Genomic DNA, 21,665 nt, shown 5'->3' on the forward strand with positions numbered 1-21,665 from the left:
TGTCTTTTCCCATGGAAATAACATCTCTATTTTTCAAAAACATTTTCAGGGCCCATGTTAGCTTTTCATATCACTTTTGACCTGGCAATCACTCATCTCATGTTTAAACCCTGATGTCTGGCTCTTTCATCCCCCAACTGGGCTGTCACAAATAACTGATGACACTCGATGGACAAAGTAACTCTGTGTGTGTGTGTGTGTGTGTGTGTGTGTGTGCATATGGGTGTGCAGGAATGTGGTATATCTCTCTGGAATCTGCTACAGTTAAATAATGAGTCAGATGTGACATTTAGTTGTTCGTCCATTTCGAATAAAATAGACAACTTTTGGAAATGCTGTACATTTTTTGACTGGAAAATACCAGACACAAAGCAGGCATAAATGTAGAAGCAGAAGAACTTGACTGCATTTTGGATGGACTTTAAAAAAGCATACTTTTTATCAGCTCATTACAATCTTTTTTCTTTTTTAAAAGAATTAAATTCAAAATAAAATAAATGAATTAAACAAATAATAAATTTTTTTAGTGACTTAGCCATTTTTGTAACTTTATCATTTCATCATATTGGCACATCATATGATATTATAGCTATGTAGGTTAAAACACTGTTATAGAATACAGAGACTATTTTTTCATGCTTTGGTCACTGGACATGGTAGTGTAACCGTGCAGACTGGCTGTGTAGAGATTGCCAGATGAGCCGATCAGAATCACCGACATGCCTAAAATCTTCAGCACAGGCTTAAGGCATGCAGGCTTAATGTGTGTGTTTTATGAGGGACGCAATATACTGTTCATTTTTCCTTATAAGTATTTGTGGCATCTGTGTCTAGTAAGTATGTACGTTTGTTATAAGGCACTGAAATACAGGTTTTAAATTTGGTTTTCCATCCATGTATTTATCTATCCACCAAAAGGCTTTGGATACAGTTGTGTGTTGTTGTGTTTATGTGCCTTCATGGTTACATAACTATGTGTATGCATTGCTTTCCCAATTCAAGTTCACCATCAGTCTCTTCATTACCAGAGTTTTTTCCCATTAACTTGACATAAGCCCTTTCAAGCTCGTCTGTCCACAGAATGTTCAACATTTGAACAATAAACAAACAATGCAAGCTTTACCTCAGAGTTTTGTAGGTTCACTTGCAATGAATGAATAGATTTTTTTTTAATGCATTCCTTGCATTTTTGTCTCACTCTTATCTGAGCTTTCTGTCTTAGCTTCACACTTATTGAGTCACACTTAGTGACAGAGTCCTTGAGCTGGTGCATGCAGATGACCTGGTTGCTATGTGGTAACAGTCAGAGAGGGAGGAGAATGCAAAGAACCATAATGGGACTGTCAGTGTGGGGTTCATCTGAATGGACCGAGGGTTGATTAAAGATGACTTGGAGAGAGGAATGCATTTAGGGAACAAAGTTTATCTGAGGTAAAAGTAGAAAGAGAGACCAAGGGAAAAGGACAGAAGTCATTTTGAAATAATGAGACAGAGCCGGTTAGCAATTTAGGGTCTTTTGTCTTATTCCTTATTCAGACAATCCTTTTAAAAATGATCAAACCATAAATGTAAATGCTTTTGTTGCTAATTTTGAGCTAATTTCCATTATTCAAAGGGTCTCCTACCACTCAGGAAATCTAAGGAAAGTCATTGAGCATTAAGCAACACAACTGAAATGAAAAGCATTGAAGGTACTAAGCACTATTGTTTTGTTTTTTTTAAGAGACAGTGTCGTAAATTCTCTTTCCATTCTGCAGGATGGCATTGGAAAGGTTGTCAATTAGAGACAGAACAACAGTTGGCCGATTCCCAGAAGTCACTCTGGGTTGGGATGAAGCACAACCAGACAAAGAGGAGTTGGTGGAGAAAGAGGAGGGGAGGTGTCGTAGGTGGCTACGTAAAGTCTGCCCTTGCTGTTGCCGCAGAGGGAGTGACGATGATAATGTCACAGATATAGTGGTCACAGATGACGGAGGAGAAAAGCCTCCAATCGATGGCCATGAGCTGGATGGTAAGAGACAAACAACAGCAAAGCTTTGTAGGAAATGTTGTTTGCATTCACAGGGAACAACAAAATCACAAAGAAGGAGGCTACATGGTGGAACTGCATACATAACAGTGTTTATAAATATGGCCCATCCCTCTCCAACAGCAGGCTTGTCAAGATGCTTACCATCATGCTAGACTTGCATTTTAAGAACAAGTCACTGAAATATTTCTTTGAAATAGGCTTGAATAGGCTTCACTGAAGAATCAAAACACCATAGGCCAGGTCTTGGTATTCAAGGCCCTTTCCAACAGATGGACTCAATGAAAGAGTTAGACCAGGAACATTCATCCTGACCTGAGTGTAAAATGCAACAGCAGAGATTTTAAACTTTGTAACCCCCCCCCCCCTCCCCTCGCTTAAATTATTCATCATGGAGAAAACATGCAGTCATTCGTGTAGTCAGATGAATCAAGCAGGAAGTTATGCATTTATGTAATACATGTTATATATACATATTCTAAATATGAATATATTTTTGTTAAATGGCCCTACAAATTAAGTTTCAAATTGATAAAAAGTTCTATCTCTCTTTTTCAGTTTTGTAGTTTAATTTTTTTACTCTCTCTCTCTTTCTTTCATAGACCTGATGCTGACAGTGCGTTCCATAGATCTTCTTAAATCCAAATCCGGCCCAAACTGCACGGAGCACCACACTGACCGTTACCATGGTGACAACCTTATCATTCGCAGAGGGCAAACATTTCAGATGTGGCTGGAGCTCTCGCGACCATATGACCCAAAGACAGACAAACTTCACCTGGAGCTGAAGATGGGTCAGTTAGTTTTTCACTTAACCATTTTTCTGCTTCTCTGCATATACCCTGACCCAGCCCAGAGGCAACACGGGTAACAACCACATGACAACACTGCACCCTTTGTAAGCTTGAACAGAGGGAGAATGAATGCTGGCATGTCTACATACATGTGTGCTTGAATTGAAATAGTTTTCAGTATTTTACCCTGAGGGGCTTGTTTGTTTCCTGGTGAGCATGTATTTTCTTGCCTGGTGGATTGAATGTTTTGATTTTTTTTTTTTTTTAAGTTGATGTTTCTTTCTATGTTTTTTTCCATTATGGTTTGCTCAATAGTCACCATGGTAATAACACAGTGCTCATGAACTGAGAGGTATGATGTCACAAAGCCTGATTGAACCACAGCACCCTCTGAACACTCCTTAATATGTTCCACTGGTGAATCCCCCATGATTACACTGCAATGCAACCACATCAACGTCAGCTTAACTTTCTGTGGCTACTTAGTTTTCCATATACATCAGATGCATCACTTTATATTTTACGTTTTTTTGTCCAGGTTTAGCAGGTCCATTTGGGTGTGCCCTTCCTTCCTCATTCCTGTCTCTCTCTGTCTATCATTCATTCTGTCTCTATCTTTCCTTTCTACTCTTTCTCTGTCTGTCCTGTAATATGTCTCAGTATCCCTTTCTCACTCTCCATCTCCCTCTGTCCTTCTTATTCTCTCTTTTATTCTCATTCTCCTCGCCGTTCATTCTTCTGCTGTTCATTACCAACAGTTACAGAGAGGAGAAAAGAATGGAGGGTGGGAGTCTGTGGTATAATTGAATTTTTTCATTTTCAGGGAATGTTTCTCAGTGGAACTTGGACTGTTGACCCTATTTCATTTTTTACTGTTGAGGAAAAAAAAAGAATTCAGTTCAAACTTTAGCCCTGTAGTCCATTCAAACCTTTATGTCGGAAAGCCGTAACATCCTTCAGACAATATGAATTATGAACATCATAATATTCAGCCTCATGGCTCTTACATTCATTCTTACATGAACTGTAAACATCTTCACCATTGTCTACATTTGACACAACGCATTCATGCATTAGGCTTGATTACTTTTTTGATTCAGGTATAAGAATTGTATTTTAGTGTGGCCGGATTGATAATGCAAAAGTCTTGGGTTTAGCCACCACTCTGTAACATGCAGGATCACCAAGAGCAAGTTTAGCGAAAAAGTAGACATTTTGATATGTATTTGAAAGGACGATCATAGTTTGTTGAACTGATGTCGTCATAACTATTAATGAGCTTCCTGAATCAGGTGTGATAATTAGCTGAGTCATTTTTTGAATAAATGACCCAGCTAATTTTTCAACTGATTTTTTCACTCGATTAATTGATTATTTCTTTTAGATTTGCTAGTCATGAAACGTAACCAATATGTGAAATGTTTTGAAAAGCTGCCTCAAGACCCTGAGATTTGAAACTACTGTCATGTAGATAAGTGCCTAAGAGAACTCAGAAAAGCTGAATAACTTGTTTCATTGTATTCTGCACGTCTCAGCATATTCCTCAAATCATGCATAAAGAGCCTTTTTAAAGACTCTTGAACGTTTTTACAGCTCTTCATGGTATGTTAGATCATAGTTTAAACATTTTTTTGCATGTGCCAGCCTAACTTTGTTGTGGTCTCAAAGAGGTTGAAGAATGCTCAGTAGCACAGTAGCACACATATAATAGTCAGATGCAAACTGGTGTTTTGGCATTCTGAGTTTCTGAGGGAAGTGATATGCTCCAGAACATCAGTCAGCGACTTCGGTTCAAAGTCAGTTAAACTTGCTGAATCTCCTGTTCTTAGGCTATTTTCTGTTGAAGTGTTCTGAGACAGAAACATGGTTTGTAACCTTACAGTTAGACTGTTATCTTGTCAGAAGTCCATTACCACCTAATGTGACCGAGTGATTGTAAATATATTTTCGGAGTATAGATGGTATTCTCAATCTTTGGGGAACATATGATTTGCAGGATCTCAGTTAAAGGGCTGAGACTTTGCATTCGTTCATACAGATATACATGATGCATCATGGAAGTCTGAATCAACACGGAGGTTGTTTTTGAATATGTGCCATAGCATTGCATGTCTTGTGTCTGCGCATACAGCATAATGTCACCACATGCCAATTCATCTATTTTGAGATGGTCACCAGCACTGGGATGACTGGGATACCCTGCTGCTATTTAAGCTGGTATTAATAGTACAGACCAATGTTCAGGGCAGTTCTACTCTGTATAGAACCAGGGTACTTTGTGTGTACCTGAAAGACGAAAAGAGAGAAGAAACAGCATGTTTATTGAGTGTTGAGTAGCACATTTGTTTTCTTTAACATGCCTCTCTAAGGGTGGAATCTGGGGTGTGGACTGGCCTTATTTCAAGAGTGAAGGGATTTATTGACATAGAGCATAGCTTATCTAGAATGCGTAAGCATGAGAGTAGGCTTCTGTACACATTAATCACTATGTGTCTGCATATGAGAGAGAGAGAGAGAGAGAGAGAGAGAGAGTGTGTATGTATGTGTGTGGGAGTGTGGGAATGTCTAGGTGTGTGTAGGTGCATTGACGTGATTTTAATTCTCATGAAGATCTTATTTACTTATGATGAAACACTTTCCCTGACACTTCCAAAATAAACATAGGCTGTGACAACAGGTTGGGAAAGCTGCCTGTCATAAGAATGCATGCTTTACAAAATAAGAGGTGACTCAGAGTGCATGTTAGAGAAATCGTTTTATAAGGGTGTGTGTGTGTGTGTGTGTATGTCTTGACTATGAGAAAATAAAGACATTACAAGTTAATTCATTAGCTAATGCTCAACTGCCTGATTCACTAACTGATTATTACTGAGTATGTCAGAGGGAAACATCTCTGGGGTTAAGTACCTTGTTCAGGACATCACCAAGGTTAAGTAATTTGTTCAGGATATCACCAGGGTTAAGTACCTTGTACAGGGGCCCATCAGCAGTGAACTGTCATGCTTGGGATTTGAAACTTCAGCCCTCTAGTTAGAAAGGCAACATACAAGGTTTGGAATCAATCCCAGATTCTGGTTTACAGTTTTACAGTTACCTTTACAGTTACCCACATGGTCCTTAATCATCTCCTAATTTATCTGGGTATGTGTGTTTGTTTGTGTGTTTTACAGGCCACCTTCCAGTGGTGTCAAAGGGAACCCATGTCATCATCCCATTGGTGGAGGAGTTAGAAGATGAACGCTGGGAAGCTAAGATTGTCGAGAGGAGTGGTAGCCGGCTGAGACTGTCTGTCAACTCCTTGCCAACAGCAGTGATTGGTCGATACAAATTCACGGTGGTGACGCATAGTCCCAAGGGCGAGAGCACTTCAGCATACGACCCTGCCAACGATATCTATATGCTGTTCAATCCATGGTGTGAAGGTGGGTGGGCAATGAGGGCAGATGGAGAGAAAAAAATGGAGAGAGAGAGAGAGAGAGAAAGAAGGGATGCATAGAGGGGTGTGGGGTGCAGAGAGAGGGAAATATGTTATCTGGTAATCATTATGCAAAAACTTCAGAGGAATCTCAGTGGAACATTCTCATGAGTAAACTCTTGTAATGATGAAGAAATCAAATTCTCCTGAACTGTCACCTAACAAAAAAAAAATGTTGTATCTTATCTTATCTACATCATCTTTATCTAATGAAAGACATAGCATTACATGTTTGTCCTTATGCAGCACCTCATGTGCATTTTCACATTCACTTCTGTCTGGTTCAGATGAGCTACTGAAGTACTGACTTGCCTTTCAGTCACATTTATGTTGAAAATGAAATTTGTTTAGCTCGTAATTTTCAAGCTTATTGTTGAAACTTAAATTGCATGTCCTTTTGTACATGCATGTTACATGACTCATTGACTATTTCCTAACTTTTACAGGTTAAAATATTTAATGTCATTTCATTAAAGTCAGTTCATTTCATTGAATTCATTTAAAGAGTATCCTCTTGACATCAGTGGCATTATAAACACACGTTATAAACATAATGAGACCCTCTCTCTCTCTCTCTCTCTCTTTCTCTCTGTTTCTGTCCTTCAGATGACATTGTGTATATGGATAATGAAGAAGAGAGGAAAGAGTATGTTCTGAATGATGTAGGCAGAATTTACTATGGCACAGAGAGCCAAATTGGGGCCAGAACGTGGAACTTTGGACAGGTGAGAGAAGGTTTGCACCTGACACCCTGACTTATTGATGTGCCACTCCTTATCCAACACAATGACAGAAAGCACTTTAATCAAGGGTGTGGACTGAGACAAGACAACCACTTGAGTTCAACATGGTTTGATAACTGTGTGAATTAGTACATTACAAAACAGCACCCGGACCTGCTGGGTTGTCTTGAGAGTAAAGAAGTGAACTTTGGTCTGTTGCTGTGCTATTATGACATTCACTGACTCTTTGCGTTTGTGTCAGTTTAATGAGGGGATGCTGGATGCCTGTCTGTATGTTCTGGAGAAGAGCGGTGTACCTGAATCCGGTTGGGGTGACCCGGTGAATGTTGTCAGAGTCATTTCTGCCATGGTGAGTCACTACAAAACACTTCACCTTGCCACCCTGTCACACTCTTTTCTATTAAAAGTTTTAGAACACAGATAAACGTAAGCACTCATCCATTGCAAATATCAAAATATATACTCACATGCATTCTGCGCTTGCGACTAAAAAATAACTTCCCGGTGATCTGGTCGGATTTGATTGAATTCTGAATATGCGATTCTAAGAAATCTACCAACGTTATCTTATGTGCATAACAATTCCATATAAAGTTATTAATGAATCCATATTAACTGAATGAAAAACACACTTTGATTTTCAGTCCTGTCGATTAATAGACCTTTTGCTTTTGTTAAAACATTCTCGCTCTCTCTCTCTCTCTCTCTCTCTCTCTCTCTCTCTCTTCACAGATTAACTCACCCAACGATGGTGGGGTGTTGGAGGGGAACTGGTCAGGTAACTACGCAGGTGGCACTTCTCCCACTGTGTGGAGTGGCAGTGTGGACATTCTCAAACAGTACTATCAGAGCAAAGGATCCACTGTCAGATACGGCCAGTGCTGGGTCTTCTCTGGGGTCACCACCACAGGTGTGTGTATGTGTGTGTGTGTGTGTGTGTGTGTGCATCAGTAGGTGATTTGTTATTTTTTAACAAGGGGGATGGTCCAATGGCCACTGACACTACTCTATAGAGCATATAGTGGGATGGCAGGTTAACAAGGGGGTGCATTTTGGTTATTTTGCTAACAAAGGGGATGGCATCCCCCCTCATCCCCCTACAAATCGCCTACTGGTGTGCCTCTGTGTGTGTTGGTGGATGGGTGGGTGTATACAGATCAAATTCCTCGTGTTTGTGTGCTTATGAATGGTCTGTGTGTTCTGCAGTTTTGTATTAGTTCTTGATAAAAATAAAACTTGCGTTTTTGCATCACTAACTATGTTATTTTCTCTCCCTCTCTCTCTCTCTCTCTCCTCAGTGATGAGGTGTTTTGGAATCCCCTCTCGCAGTGTTACAAACTTTAACTCAGCCCATGACACCGATGTGTCCTTGACCACAGACATTTATCTGGATGAAAACTTGGAGCCCATTGATGCTCTCAATGCTGACTCAGTCTGGTAAGACAGCCCATACTTTTCTCAGAATCTATGATGTCATCAGTGTGTCGGCTCTTTTTCAAAAGATCGAAAACCCAACCCAGTTTCAGTTACATCACTTCATATCATACTCATCGATGTGTTCTTGATTTCATCATATCACTGAGCTCATGAAGAAAACTCTTACCTTGATATCTGGTTATCAACATGACTTCAGACTCTTAACCCAATGTTAATATTTATATTTATTAATTATTAAGCATAATATTAACAGACTGGAGTGAGCGCATTTAAACCAGTCCAAGTCCCGTTCTGGAGGGCTGAAATCCTGGTGGGTCTTCCCCCACTTTTTAAATTAAAACTGATTTTTTGGCACAGAAATGTACACACCGACTCTCTGTGCACAGTCAAGCACAAACAACAGTTGGTTAATATGAAAATCGGCATAACTGTGAGCCTCCAGGACTGATTTATTTGAGATTATTTGTAATCCCTCCTTTCTCTCTCTCTCTCTCTCTCTCTCTCTTTTCTCTCTTTCTCTATCTCTCTCTCTCTCGCTGGTTAATTCAGTTCGTGGGTCTGAGTGCATTTTCTGGTCGTGAGGAAAAACGAGTAAAACCGAGTAGTAATGAAGTAAATTGTCTCTCTGTCTGTCTGAAGGAACTTTCATGTGTGGAATGACTGTTGGATGGCTCGTCCAGACCTGCCTCCAGGTATGGGGGGTTGGCAGGTGGTTGATACCACCCCACAGGAGACCAGCCAGGGCCTGTTCCGCTGTGGCCCAGCCTCTGTCGCCGCCGTACGCAACGGCCACGTCTACCTCAAACACGACACGCCTTTCGTTTTTGCAGAGGTACACCTGTCATCTCTTTATCACACACTTCTCTTAATCTCAGACGTGTGCATGAGTATATGTGTGTGTGTGTGTGTGTGTGTGTGTGTATTGCAGTCCTTTAACTTTATCTCTGAAATCGTCATTTCTGTCTAATCGTCATACATTCTGGTTCTCATTCTTCCTTTCGTTTGTTTGTTTCCTTTAACTTCTACACACACACATATTTATCAAAGCATTGGTCAGAGAGAATTATCTGTGTTAAATTATTCAAATGAGATTAATTATGGTGAAAATGATTTGTGTTTGATGTGCAACATTTTTGGTATGTTTATACTTTCTATCTTTTAAAAATGTGGTTTTTTTTAAAAAAAAAATGATATATTCTTCTGTCTCTGTCTGTTGCAGGTGAACAGTGATAAGATCTACTGGCAGAGGAATGCTGATAGCACTTTCACTCAGATTCACAGTGAGAAAAACGCTGTGGGCCATTTCATCAGCACCAAGGCTGTGGGTTCAGACGAACGCGCTGACATCACACACCTCTACAAATACCCAGAAGGTTCGGTCCCTTTAAGTTAACAATGTCCAAATAAACTTTTATCTAATCCCACACTTCTACACACACGTGGTGCATGACCATATAATATTTTACAACATATCCATTACAGATACACAATATGCTCACTAATGCTGCTCACGCTCTCTCTTCATAGTGGTAGTCACTGTTGGTAAGACACCTGTGAGTATTAGCAGGTAGAGTCAAGTGAATAGTCATCTGTGCCAGGTGTCTTAGTCCACTTGAAAATATTTTGGACAACTCTTAGAGTGAAAAGACTGCAGTAACTGGCTTCATGCTTGTCAGGAGAAGTGGTCTGGGTGCAACAGAGCAGACTGTTGTCCAAACAGAAAACTTGTTTCCATTTTCTGCTAATCACTTGAGAGAAAATCGGAATTATAAAACATAACTGCACAGCTATAATACAGTAGTCCATAACCTCACAGTGACACACATAATTAGCGACTCAGAGAGTGACTGCCTTTTGTGTATTTGCAGTCACAAAAACATTTCCTTGTCTGTGGTTTTAGGAACCAGGCTCATACTGTCACAGTTTTGTTCAGGCAAACAATCACACACTCCATTAACTGTGAGATACCCATACTACCTAATGAAATTTTTTACAGCTTTTATGAATGTTTTATGCTCCAGTTATGCAACTGTACATGGGCAGTTGCCCACATAGACTCTTAAAACTATCCTATGAACGCAAGTCTTAAGGCAGTGCTTTAGTTCAGCTCACATTCATAAAGAAAAGTAAATATAACAATGAACTCTAGACTAAAAATAAAATGACTTAGAACTATAATCATAGAAAGACTAACCTCTCCTTTCTTTTCTTTGTCTGACAGGCTCAGAGGAGGAGCGGATCGCCGTGGAGACGGCCTGTCGCTACGGTACTAAGCCACACACTTACTCTTCCCCCACCGCAAAGGACGTGACCATTGAGGTGACAATGGAGGGTGAGGGTCCTCGGATGGGCAACGATGCTGAGCTGACCATTACACTTCAAAACACAAGTGCGCAGTCACGCAGTGTCACAATCCACAGCCAGGTGTCAGTCATGTACTACACGGGCGTGCTGAAGGGAATTGTCAAGAAGGACAAGGTTCCAATCGAACTCCAACCAAATGAAGGTAAAATCCAAACCGATAAGCATGCCAAAAATGCAAGATGTTTGTCTGTGGAGTAGGAAATTCCCATTTGGGCATATGTTATGTACAATATTATGAAAGGCATGTTAAGGTTGGTTCTTGCAAAACTCAAGATCGGTTTTGCACAGTTGGCCATTTTGGCATTTGTAGCCATCCTGGCTCCTTGTTTCACTGAGCCCTTTGTTCTTGCCCAAACACAGTTCAAACTTTGGAGTGGGGCCTTCTGTACAAGGATTACCAAGACCAGCTAGTGGACCAGGCTGCACTGATGCTCATGCTGTCAGGCCGCGTCAACGAAACCAAACAGGTTCTGGCCACTCAGTTCATCTTCCGGCTCCGGACCCCAGATCTTGCCATTACTGTGAGTCCAAGCTTATCTCTTACCAGTCTTTTCACTCTGCCTGTTTGTCTTAGCTTTGCCCTTGACTGAGACTATTTAACACAAGCTCCAGAGAATGGCCTTTAGCTCTGGGCTAATGTGACTTTTCTCTGGTGCAGGGCCAACAAAAGCAAAAGCGTTCATATCACTCTATGATTCAGTGATTTGTTAAAGCTTATTCCTGTAAATGCAAAGAGCTAGGAAAGCCTAGGGTTAAATATAGCCTTTGGTTTATATCATCTTGGATCACAATATGCTGGGTGACTCATCCCTAATTCTGTCTTTGCTTGTCTATCTGTAAAATTAACCATTAAGTCAGGCATTGGGACACAATGCCAAAAATGAAACAGCTTCACTCAGAGTCGTCAAAGAGATACGGTTGACCATTACTGACATGTCAGTCTATTTTGACCATTAACCCTGAGTCATTCAATCTTTGATGTGATTTGTCTGATATGGATTTCCGTTAGACAAACGTTAATTAAGCTTTTGGCTTTTTTGCGTTTAGATATTCGTTAAATATATCAGAGTGTTTAATATTTTGGCCTCTTTTTTGTTCACCCCTCCCAGCCCGTTGGAGCTGCTGTTGTAGGGAAAGAGATGGCGGCTAAGATTGTGTTCACAAACCCACTTCCACGCACGCTGAAGAATGTGGTGTTCCGTGTGGAGGGGCTAGGGCTCCAGAACGTACGAGAGATTTCGTACGGGTAAGACAAAGTCTCAACCTATTTGCCTCCAGAAAAACTGCGCCGGTGCTCACTCTTAAATCTGAAGCTAAATAGTGTGTGTGGGGGTAACAGAGAACAGCCAAGTGTTATATATTTCTCTCTCTCTCTCTCTCTCTCGTTCACAGTGACATAGCCAGCCGCTCTACTGTAAGTCTGACAGAGAAGTTTGTTCCCACGCTGCCAGGGCCCCGGAAGCTGGTGGCCTCCTTGCACTGTCGGCAACTCACCCAAGTTCATGGAGTGGCTGACATTGTGGTGAAGGAAAAGTGAGGAACGCGTTCTCCGAGTCTTCACATATTTAACAACTTTAAATAGCCTGAATTCCACCCGTGCCTGTTAGAGACAGTTTGTCTGTCATTCCATCTCTCCTTACACACAGTCAGTGCATGACCAGTGAGATGTTTACTGTCTTGATAAGATGGCAGGCTTTCCATGGAGCAATATGTTCTTTTAAAGTTTAAATATGCACATATAATTTTTCCTACCTTTGTTCTAACATTTAAAGTTCTTTATTTATAGTTATCTTATTTAACAATCTTATTTATATTGCAACATTATGAATGTTACATTTGTTCCTCCATCTGTTTGTAATTGCTGTTTTGTGCTTGATAATGAAAACGGGATGTCGCCTGTTTTATCTACATTTTGAAGTTGCACAATGGAAGACTGAAGAGAAACTAGTAATTGGGTGTTAGTCAGCCATAACTCATAAGACTCTGTGTGGCTAGTGATCATGTCACCTGAACTCCTGCAGCCTCTTCTGAGCCTCCTCACGTCGACCACCTTCATATACACATTGTACAAACAGACTTCCTTACTCAGTAAGTTGTCACTACTATCCATTCCAGTTTTTTAAAGCATAGGAAATGCTTTCATTAAGCCACTGTGAAGGTATGATTTTCACAGTTTAATTACAACCTCACAAAAGCATGTATTCATTTACAGTGGACCCATATGTGTTGTCACTATTGTTTTGATAGGTTCAGTGTTGATAATGGGTCAGTAATGGGGGGGCTCTGTTCTCTGCCCTCATTGGTTAATCTTTTACATGCTAGATGAGTGGACAAGGAAGAGAGTTTGACTTGAACTGTTTTTTTTTTTTAACAGAAGCATTTTTCTGTATGTGTCAAATTCTTCCAACTTATGTTTTAGTTCACCTATATGTTTACAGTTTTTAAGTGATACTGAGTTGCAGTTCACAAAGTTTTTGAAGTCTTTTCACATGCTGGACAATAGCCAGCTCCATCACAGCCTTAATCACGAATATTTCGGCTTGTTTGGTTCAAACGAAGGATGGAAGCCTTCTGTTGTGCAACTTTAAAAAAGACGCTATGAAAAAAAAGACTTTTTGTTACTGTTGACTGTTTGTTATATAAGGACCTTTTACTTTACCTACATCAGTACCCTTAACAAGTCACATGAAGTCGCATAAAGTCAGTATTACGAGGTCATACTTCTGATTTTGGGGCCATTTTTCTTTGATATGTTTGCGCACTAATGGACTGTTTCTACTCTGAACTGACTTTTGAAGACATTTTTTTCTGCTGTTTTATGGCAGTTTTCAAAACAGACGCATGGCAGCTTTTAAAGTCTATCTGATTTAGTACTCGTTGCTGCAGTAAGCTGAAAATATATGTTTTATTTATTTTGTTTCCTTATATATATGTGTGGCACTTAAGAGGATAAATGATAAATGTTTACTAAAGCCCTCCATGAAATGTAAAAATAAACAAGTCTTTATTTGTTTTTAAGTGGTTTAATAAACAGTATTGTCTACTCTTTTCACCTCTCTGTTTCTCTTTTCATTTTTACGCCCATCCTAGATAAAAACGAAAATATCCCAGTCATTATTGCTCATGTAAAAGAATAATAACTGAAAGAACAAATAACAAAATGCCAACTTGCAGCTACTGGGTAACTCTTTTTCCTGGCTGTTTCTGTTGTCATAGCAACCTTTAAATGACAGGCAGGTCTGACAGGTCTGTTAAGTAAAGTAATTTGGGCTGGAACATATAGTACAACAGTATTTTTTGTTTTAAATATGCCTTGTAGGTCCAGATTAACTTCTTGGATAGGTAAGTATAAGTACCAGGGTGTGAAAAAGCTTGGATATCTGTCACTCAAGTTTGATTCACTTGCATTTGCATTCTTGTGTAAATACACACAATTAAAAAGATCTCATCCTCCCTTCTGTGCACAAACTTTCTCTCACGTTTTCCTTTCATTTTTAATAAACTAGACAAAAACACACATACAGATCAAACCTTGAGTCCTGTGCTGCACCTTTCTTTGTACTATATACTTGGAAAAGCATTATTAAATGTAAAATGCCTGGAAACGACACCCCATCTTCCACATTTTGGTTACATACTGACATCTAGTGGCAACAAGTGAATACTACAATGTTGTTCTCCCATAAGGAAACTTCACTGGATTCCTACTTTTCACACAGAGTTCAATTCACTTTTAAGACTTTTCTTTTCAACAGGTAAATTGTGAAAACTTTTAAAACAACCATAGGAGAATGAAACATATCCAAAAAACTTAATTCCATCCCTCCCTCCAGAACGTATGAAAACACAACCAGCATTAAGTAAAACCATTGTCCAGTGTCTGACATTTCTGTATTGTTTGAGGTTTCACAGAGCTCTTTTTCCTTGTGTGTGTAGCAAAGAAATGAAATGTTCCCTCGCTTTCAGGCATTTTGATCAATGACAGCACTAAGGATTGAGGGTTTGAAAAATTTCAAGCAAATATTAAGGCCAAACATGTTTTAACTTAAGACTTATTTAGACACATAGCTACAGTCTATACAGACCCTCCAACTAGCTGTGGGTTTTATCTTTTTTTTTTAATAACAGAAAAGAAGACAACCTGTCTGACAGCTAAGTTACAAGACATAAAGGGAACCACAGAGCCTGTAAAAGGGAGTCACCCATGCCCAATGGTGAAGACAGACCACAGATAAATGTTTCATACAAGGACTGAGATGGCTTCTTAACACTGAAAAAGACTCCACTGGAGCAAGGACAATTACAGCAAACGTGGCATTTACATCTAAATCCCTATTTGGGAAGGAAAAATTAGGGGAGTTTACTTACCTTATTGATCTACACATGTCTGTTTCAGATCATGTTCAGTTTTCCTTCACACACAGCACAGATACAGTCTTGGTGTCACTGTAATATTTTTCTCACCTTGTTCAATAAAGATCAGCTCCGTTCCCCGACAAATCTTCCGCTACGACACTTTCTCTCAAAAGCTGCTCTTGGCTTAAATATCATTCTGTATCAATAACATCCTAAAATACTCATGTGAGTATCATGGTCAGTTCTGACATCATAGGGAAAAAATGTATGAATGAATGAATGAGACTCAAAGCTCAAATCCTCCTATTTCTGAAGGCACAAATGAAAACGGCCTTTTGTTATACCCTCTGGTCCAGTGAAGTGAACCAGAGACTGAACAGGCCCATGGAATGTGCCAAAGCAGCACTCAGGACAATCAGTCAGTCCCCAGCACTGTCCGGCTCTTTTCAGACAAACTACACCTCTCAAAAAATAAAAAAATAAAAATCACAGAACCGCTAAGGCATCAGTTCAGAAGTACAGAAGGCACATAAAATGAAACATCAGTTCTGAAACGCAGTACAATAATTTAATAAACTTGAAATGTTTTGAATGAGTTTTGACTTGTGGTCAAGTATAATTTACAGTTTAAAAGGCACTTTCATATCTCCATTACTCTCTCTCACCAGTACATATTCTCACAAACATACATTCTGTCACTGACAAAGCTACACAAGTACCATTGAGTACCACGAACTAATCTTACAGTGTCCCAAAAATAACATTCAGTCCCACACAATCCTCCCAAACACTACCCAGCTGATGCTTTTACTGAAATCTAACTCAGTTTTTCTCAGCTTTTCTCCAAGTAAATCACCAGCTGAGATTTTCATTTTGAGTTGTTGCTGACTGCCCTAAGAGTCTGGACTGACCATGGACTTGTTGATCAGTAAACAAGCTGATTCCAGTGTGTTTGTGCAAAACTAGTCACATAAATTCTGCTCAGCTCAGTATCAGCTCCAGAATTTTCTGGGAAGCAATCACTTATGTAGGATGCATATTGTAAAATACACACCTTGTTCATACATAACAATGTGAATGAGCATGTATCCTGGTCCAATACATGCAATGTTTCTCTGACACTGAAACCACACCCACACACTTACACACACATATACACACACACACACACACACAGAGTCTCTCAGTCCACACTATCACATATACTTTGCACCACTCTGTTAAATTCCTCTGGCTGATCAGCATAGACATGGTGGGCTGCCCCCTCTATAACCTGAAAGAAAGAAAGAAAGAAAGAAAGAAGAGAAGAGAAGAGAAGAGAAGAGAAGAGAAGAGAAGAGAAGAGAAGAGAAGAGAAAAAAGAAAAGAAAAGAAAAGAAAAGAAAAGAAAAGAAAAGAAAAGAAAGCAAAGTGACTATTCTGGTAAATATTTGTCATCTTCTCTTTGAGGTGTCAATATTTTGAACACAATATAACTCCCTGATGAGGTCTATTTTATCAGTGAAACTGCTTAAAACTTTGACCAAAGCAATAATACAAAATTTTAATCCTCTCACAAGCTTCACCCTTTCAAGACAGTGTATGCTCTCCAGAACAGTGCAGGCCATGCTGACATGCTGTCATTTTTCACTACACTACTGCTGCACTACAATACTGCTGCACTAACTGCTAATTTACTTGCAAGCTCTTTCTCTGTGACTTCACTTCAATATAGATAATGCACTATCTAATACTCACCACAGTGCGGGTGTAACTGTTGGGTCTCAGTTGGGCGACTTTTTGTCCTGTGGTGCTATCCATCCATGAGCGGCCACCGTACACTAAGGTCACCGGGAGTTCAGGGGGCAGTAGGTGAACGCGGTCCAACATAGGGCGCTTGGCCCAGCCAAATGATTCTGACATGGCCCAGAATCCCACCTCACCACTGACAGACACACAGATTAATACCAGTGAAAAGTCTCCCAAATGAATTTGAGGAGAACGCAAGTACAACAACGTCCATCACTCCCGCCAATGGAATACAGCCAGTAAAGTGTCTTACAAGGGGTCAGTGTACCTGGGAGTTTGTGCATTGCAGTGGTAGAGGTACTGTGTCATGGTGTCATCATCAAATAGATCCTCAAACTTTCTCTTGAAGTCTGGGCGGAATCGATGGACTAATTTAGGACCTAAAAAAAAAGAGACAAAAGATTGAAAAACAGATGACAGACTATGTTAAAAAGGTCATAAATGTAAACTCTCTAATCTCATCTTTCATGTGTGTGCCCTTTCATGTCATTCCCTGACTTACCACCCATTATTCCAAAACTCCTTTTACCACCCTACACAAAGATTCCCAACCCCTGTTTTTACCCATTTTGCCCAATTTCTTTACCCCATGGTCCAGCTGCACGGATTACAGCCAGAGGGTTGAACAGGGTAACCACAGAAATGATAGCCTCCACCCAGCGAGGGCAGCCTGGCCTGGCTGCACCTGTGCCTTCGTCCACTGGGACTGGGGGGAAACCCCATGGGTCAACCAGAATGAGGTGCTTCACCCTGACAGAGAGAATCAGAGTCTCAGAGAGGCAGATGTTTTATTCTGACATATTTCCAAAACTAATTTCCAATACCGATTTTCTAAAAGTTGCTACATCATGAGCAAAACATAAGGGTCACCGTAACTTTCTTGCCTCACCCACCTCTCAGGATATTGTATGGCATAGGATGTTGCTAAGTAACCACCCAGACTGTGTCCCAATAAGACCATTTTCTCTAAACACAGGGTCTGCCTCCAGTGCTCAATAGAAACGACTGACTTCTGCTCAGCCTGGACAGGATCCAATGGGAAACGAGGACGGGAGCTACGTCCAAAGCCAAGCAAATCAAAGGCGATGACAGGGCGGGAACGACAGAGGGGGTCCAAGTTCCGAATCCACAGAGCCACACCTCCTCCGAATCCATGTACCATCACCAGGGGAGTCTGGGCAGCTGGGATAAAAAAAAAAAATTAAGATTATGTTAAGATTACATCAAAGCATCGTTTCTTTACCTTTAACAGAACAGCACTGTCACAGGGAGAGAGCACAAGCAGCACTTATGTAGGCATTATGTCACACATTCTTCTAAAATGTAATTGTAGCATGATTACGACACAGTTCCTGTGTTATCTGCCAAATGTCTGGAGGAAATACCCCTGACCAATGTCTCTTAATGTCTGTAGAAAACATATACGGCCCAGTTAGCTCGATGCGTTTGCTGAACAAATGCAGCTCAAGTCAAGACAATACCCAATACGCTGAAAACATGTCACCATTATATCGGAAATGGGCCATACCTGGTTTTAGAGCATTATGAAAACTCTTATGGGTCACTGACAGGGTCCAGATCCGGTCCTGGTTTGGCAAGGACACAAAACGGGCCCACAAATCATTCTGAATGCCTACAAGACAATGTCAGGTTATGAGCTTGACTGCACACTCTGCAACACTACCTTATCGCTTTTAGAAATTTAAAAAAGAAACAAAGAATGAGAAAGAGAGAGAGAGGAAAAAAAAACTCACAGTCCAGTATCTTTGATTCTGAGCTCTTGAGCAAGGAAAGGGATGTGGGACGCCATGAGGGCCACCAACCCCATCCAGACACAGACCTGAGAGAGACACAAAGAGGGTAAAGAGAAAGAGAGGGGGGTTTGCTCTGACAGCAGTTTGCAGTCACATTGTCATTAAACCTAATAAAGTGAACTGTGAGTTATTGTTCCATTTTAGTATTTACTGCTACAATTTTTTAGATTGAATTCCTTTGGTCTTGGAGCATTCTCTGCAAATTACATAAACACAACACTCATCATGATATGACTATTTCAAATGCAATGTACCACATAAGAGAACGATCATAACAAATTACTTTCAGGTGACTAACGTCGCTATTCAGTAAGGGAACATACTGTATGTAATATACACAAATTACTCTAATTAGCAGACTGCTGGTTGTTATTTAAACAGGGATCCACTGTGCAATAACAGTTATGCAATTGAGCTCCTGCTTAACACCTTAAAAGAGGTCTGCAAACTTACTCTCTCTCACTCTCGTCCTGCATTGAGTCAAAATACAAAAATCCAAGTCACAGAGCCTCTAACCCGGTCAAAAGAATGCGCTTCGGTCAATCCATGCCATCCGTTCATACGTCTATCTGTTTCTTCGTTTTGTAACCAACGCTGCATTGGATCAGCTGATCGAAGGGGGTGGGAGGAGAGGTGGAAAGAAAATATGGTTTAATTTATATTAATACTTTGTATGATGGCTGCCACATATTATTCTTTACATAAAATTATCACATTTTACACTTAAACCTGCCGATATAAGGCTATGAGGCATATAAGTTTGTTAAAAAAAAAAAAAAACCGCTTGCAGTTTTTCATTCGAACTTTAACTGGATCTGTACAGATGACGTACAGCTTCCGGTTATATACGTCATATTCAAGCGGCGCCGCCTAGACACCCTGGCAGTGGTTGACATTCTAGACCATCAAAATGTCTAATTCAGTAATCTCCGTGATTTCAAGATTCTTGGAAGAATATGCAAACAGTACATCAAATAAGTTAAAAGTTGTGGATGCCTATCTCCTGTACATCCTGCTAACGGGTGCTTTACAGTTTCTCTACTGCTTGCTGGTTGGCACCTTCCCTTTCAACAGTTTTTTATCTGGCTTCATATCGTGCGTTGGATCCTTTATTCTAGCAGGTGATTTAACTGACAGCAGAATACAATTATAAGTAGTTAATTCATCTTATTCTCTAGTTATGTGATATGTTACTTGACTGGATTTTCGTTTCATATTCATGCATCATGTTTGACAATGCTACTCACCATACACAGCTCAGTTAAGTATAGCTATAAAACTAATTTAAGATTAAACTGATGTGAAAACCTTTTTGAAGATCGTAACCCAGTCCATGTATTAGAATTAGCCGTAACCTATGTCTGTTACAGATGAGTGTAACATGAACAATGTGTTACTTGTCGATTCCGTTATGCTGCAAGTGAGATGTGTTTTAATTGATACTGTTAAAGGAAACGTTTGGGAATTTGAAATTGTGTTCAGTATTATTTACAGTGTATTCTATTTACAAAATATGCAGCTCATTACAGGGCGATTTGAGAGCTATTCCTTAAAACAGTAACAATGTACACTGACAAACTAAAAGCTTGCTTGAGACTTTGGTTACTAGCTGTTTGGCTGTCACCATTCAGATAAGGCCTTTATTCGCTAGGGTTAAGCACTGAATCCATGAATTCTTGGCGTGCAATGTGTAGAGGTGGATTAATAAAAGTAACTGTAATATTAACTCATATCTTACGCAACTTCTTCCCTCAGTCTGCCTACGTATCCAGATCAACCCACAGAACAAAGGCGAGTTCCTGTCCATTTCTCCCGAGAGAGCTTTTGCAGACTTTCTCTTTGCCCACACAGTGCTTCATCTTGTTGTCATCAATTTCATTGGTTGAAGAAAACCCACTGTTGTGGTGGGTCAGGTGAGAGCATTAGTTTGGTTATAAGTGACTGCAGCAGGAAATACAGTAGTACATTGTAGTGGTTAAATATGGGATAAAAGTCCACATAGAATGTCCTCCCAGTAAATTCCTGTCCATTTACTGTTTTTCTTGTTACAGGTGGGTAGCAGAGTAATGACCAAACCTATATCATTTCAAGCCAGCATCAGAAGACCAGCATTCATGATCTGTGTGAATGTTGATCTAAAGTGTTATTGTACGTTACTCAAAGAGAGGTATCAGGCCACCCAATACTTTTTCACCATCTGAAACTAGCGATAATCAATAATAAAACAGGGATAACCCTTAATGCTATTTTAAACATTACAACCCAACTGCACCTGTGTTTAAACCAGAAATATTAATTATGAAAACGTAATCTCTAGTTTCATTCAAAAGAAATTGCAGTACCTGTGTTGCTGAACTTTTTTATGTTGTTTATTTTGTTTTGTTTCGAAACATAACTTTTTTGCTGCGTTGTGGCCGCACTTGTTAATGTCAAAAGAAATAAAATTCTTAAAACATCAAACATTTAAGATATTTGTGAGTGTTTTGATCAAGACTCTTCTGAACAATCAGTGTATGGATAATCATTTGGATAATGAGCAGAGGTCATCAGAGTACCGCAGAAGAATGTGGAGTAGATTTATCAGCTGACAGAAGAGGGTTTATTCAATTCCTTTTCTAACTTTTCTGATTTGTCGTATGGCCAGAGTGGTTTTTATGGTCCTCTGTACTGCTCCTCCGACCTGACAGATCTGACTGAAATTTCAGCCTTTAACATTTGCCATGGAAGCTTCAGAGTGAATAATGCAATTAAAAACCTTTTAATTTTCTGAACAAACAAACTCTTACATCACATTTTCATGATTAAGTTCATGTCCTAGTTTCAGGGTTCCTACGCAGTATGGAACAGTATTGAATTTGATTTTAG

The 21,665-nt window shown here is 39.9% G+C and overlaps 3 protein-coding genes across 3 annotated transcripts; 2 read left to right on the forward strand and 1 right to left on the reverse strand.

Moving 5' to 3' along the window:
* Positions 1 to 1,758: 1,758 nt before the first annotated feature.
* On the forward strand, positions 1,759 to 12,379 carry tgm1 (transglutaminase 1, K polypeptide). Its single transcript, XM_030786897.1, has 13 exons — positions 1,759 to 2,011; positions 2,632 to 2,823; positions 5,994 to 6,245; positions 6,905 to 7,023; positions 7,283 to 7,390; positions 7,774 to 7,951; positions 8,340 to 8,478; positions 9,118 to 9,310; positions 9,698 to 9,851; positions 10,700 to 10,984; positions 11,203 to 11,363; positions 11,952 to 12,088; positions 12,235 to 12,379. Exons 1-13 carry the CDS (start codon positions 1,759 to 1,761, stop codon positions 12,377 to 12,379), a joined length of 2,316 nt encoding a protein of 771 aa, XP_030642757.1.
* Positions 12,380 to 16,381: 4,002 nt separating this feature from the next.
* LOC115823071 ((Lyso)-N-acylphosphatidylethanolamine lipase-like) lies at positions 16,382 to 19,276 on the reverse strand. The gene is made up of 8 exons (XM_030787076.1): positions 19,254 to 19,276; positions 18,741 to 18,826; positions 18,515 to 18,619; positions 17,880 to 18,168; positions 17,573 to 17,736; positions 17,255 to 17,366; positions 16,936 to 17,122; positions 16,382 to 16,471 (listed from the first exon to the last, which is right to left on the reverse strand). The coding sequence occupies exons 1-8, from the start codon at positions 19,274 to 19,276 to the stop codon at positions 16,382 to 16,384; spliced, it is 1,056 nt and encodes a 351-aa protein (XP_030642936.1).
* Positions 19,277 to 19,675: 399 nt separating this feature from the next.
* Positions 19,676 to 21,236, forward strand: LOC115822916 (dolichyl-diphosphooligosaccharide--protein glycosyltransferase subunit DAD1-like). Its single transcript, XM_030786874.1, has 3 exons — positions 19,676 to 19,921; positions 20,556 to 20,713; positions 20,852 to 21,236. The coding sequence occupies exons 1-2, from the start codon at positions 19,711 to 19,713 to the stop codon at positions 20,684 to 20,686; spliced, it is 342 nt and encodes a 113-aa protein (XP_030642734.1). The 5' UTR covers positions 19,676 to 19,710; the 3' UTR covers positions 20,687 to 20,713; positions 20,852 to 21,236.
* The last annotated feature ends 429 nt before the right edge of the window (positions 21,237 to 21,665 follow it).

The sequence above is a fragment of the Chanos chanos genome, chromosome 10 (assembly GCF_902362185.1).
Source record: "Chanos chanos chromosome 10, fChaCha1.1, whole genome shotgun sequence".
Lineage (NCBI taxonomy): Eukaryota > Metazoa > Chordata > Actinopteri > Gonorynchiformes > Chanidae > Chanos > Chanos chanos.

Bases quoted from the DNA above. Each gene is read 5' to 3' on its own strand.
- LOC115822916 (XM_030786874.1), top strand. From the start codon at position 19,711: ATGTCTAATTCAGTAATCTCCGTGATTTCAAGATTCTTGGAAGAATAT. The intron at 19,922-20,555 runs GTGATTTAACTG...TTCTTCCCTCAG, and splicing joins TGGATCCTTTATTCTAGCAG to TCTGCCTACGTATCCAGATC.
- LOC115823071 (XM_030787076.1), bottom strand. From the start codon at position 19,276: ATGCAGGACGAGAGTGAGAGAGA. The intron at 18,169-18,514 runs GTATGGCCCATT...TTTTTATCCCAG, and splicing joins TCATAATGCTCTAAAACCAG to CTGCCCAGACTCCCCTGGTG. The intron at 17,367-17,572 runs GTAAAGAAATTG...CTTTTTTTTTAG, and splicing joins CCGTGCAGCTGGACCATGGG to GTCCTAAATTAGTCCATCGA.
- tgm1 (XM_030786897.1), top strand. From the start codon at position 1,759: ATGGCATTGGAAAGGTTGTCAATTAGAGACAGAACAACAGTTGGCCGA. The intron at 9,852-10,699 runs GTTCGGTCCCTT...TTTGTCTGACAG, and splicing joins CCTCTACAAATACCCAGAAG to GCTCAGAGGAGGAGCGGATC. The intron at 11,364-11,951 runs GTGAGTCCAAGC...CACCCCTCCCAG, and splicing joins CCCCAGATCTTGCCATTACT to CCCGTTGGAGCTGCTGTTGT.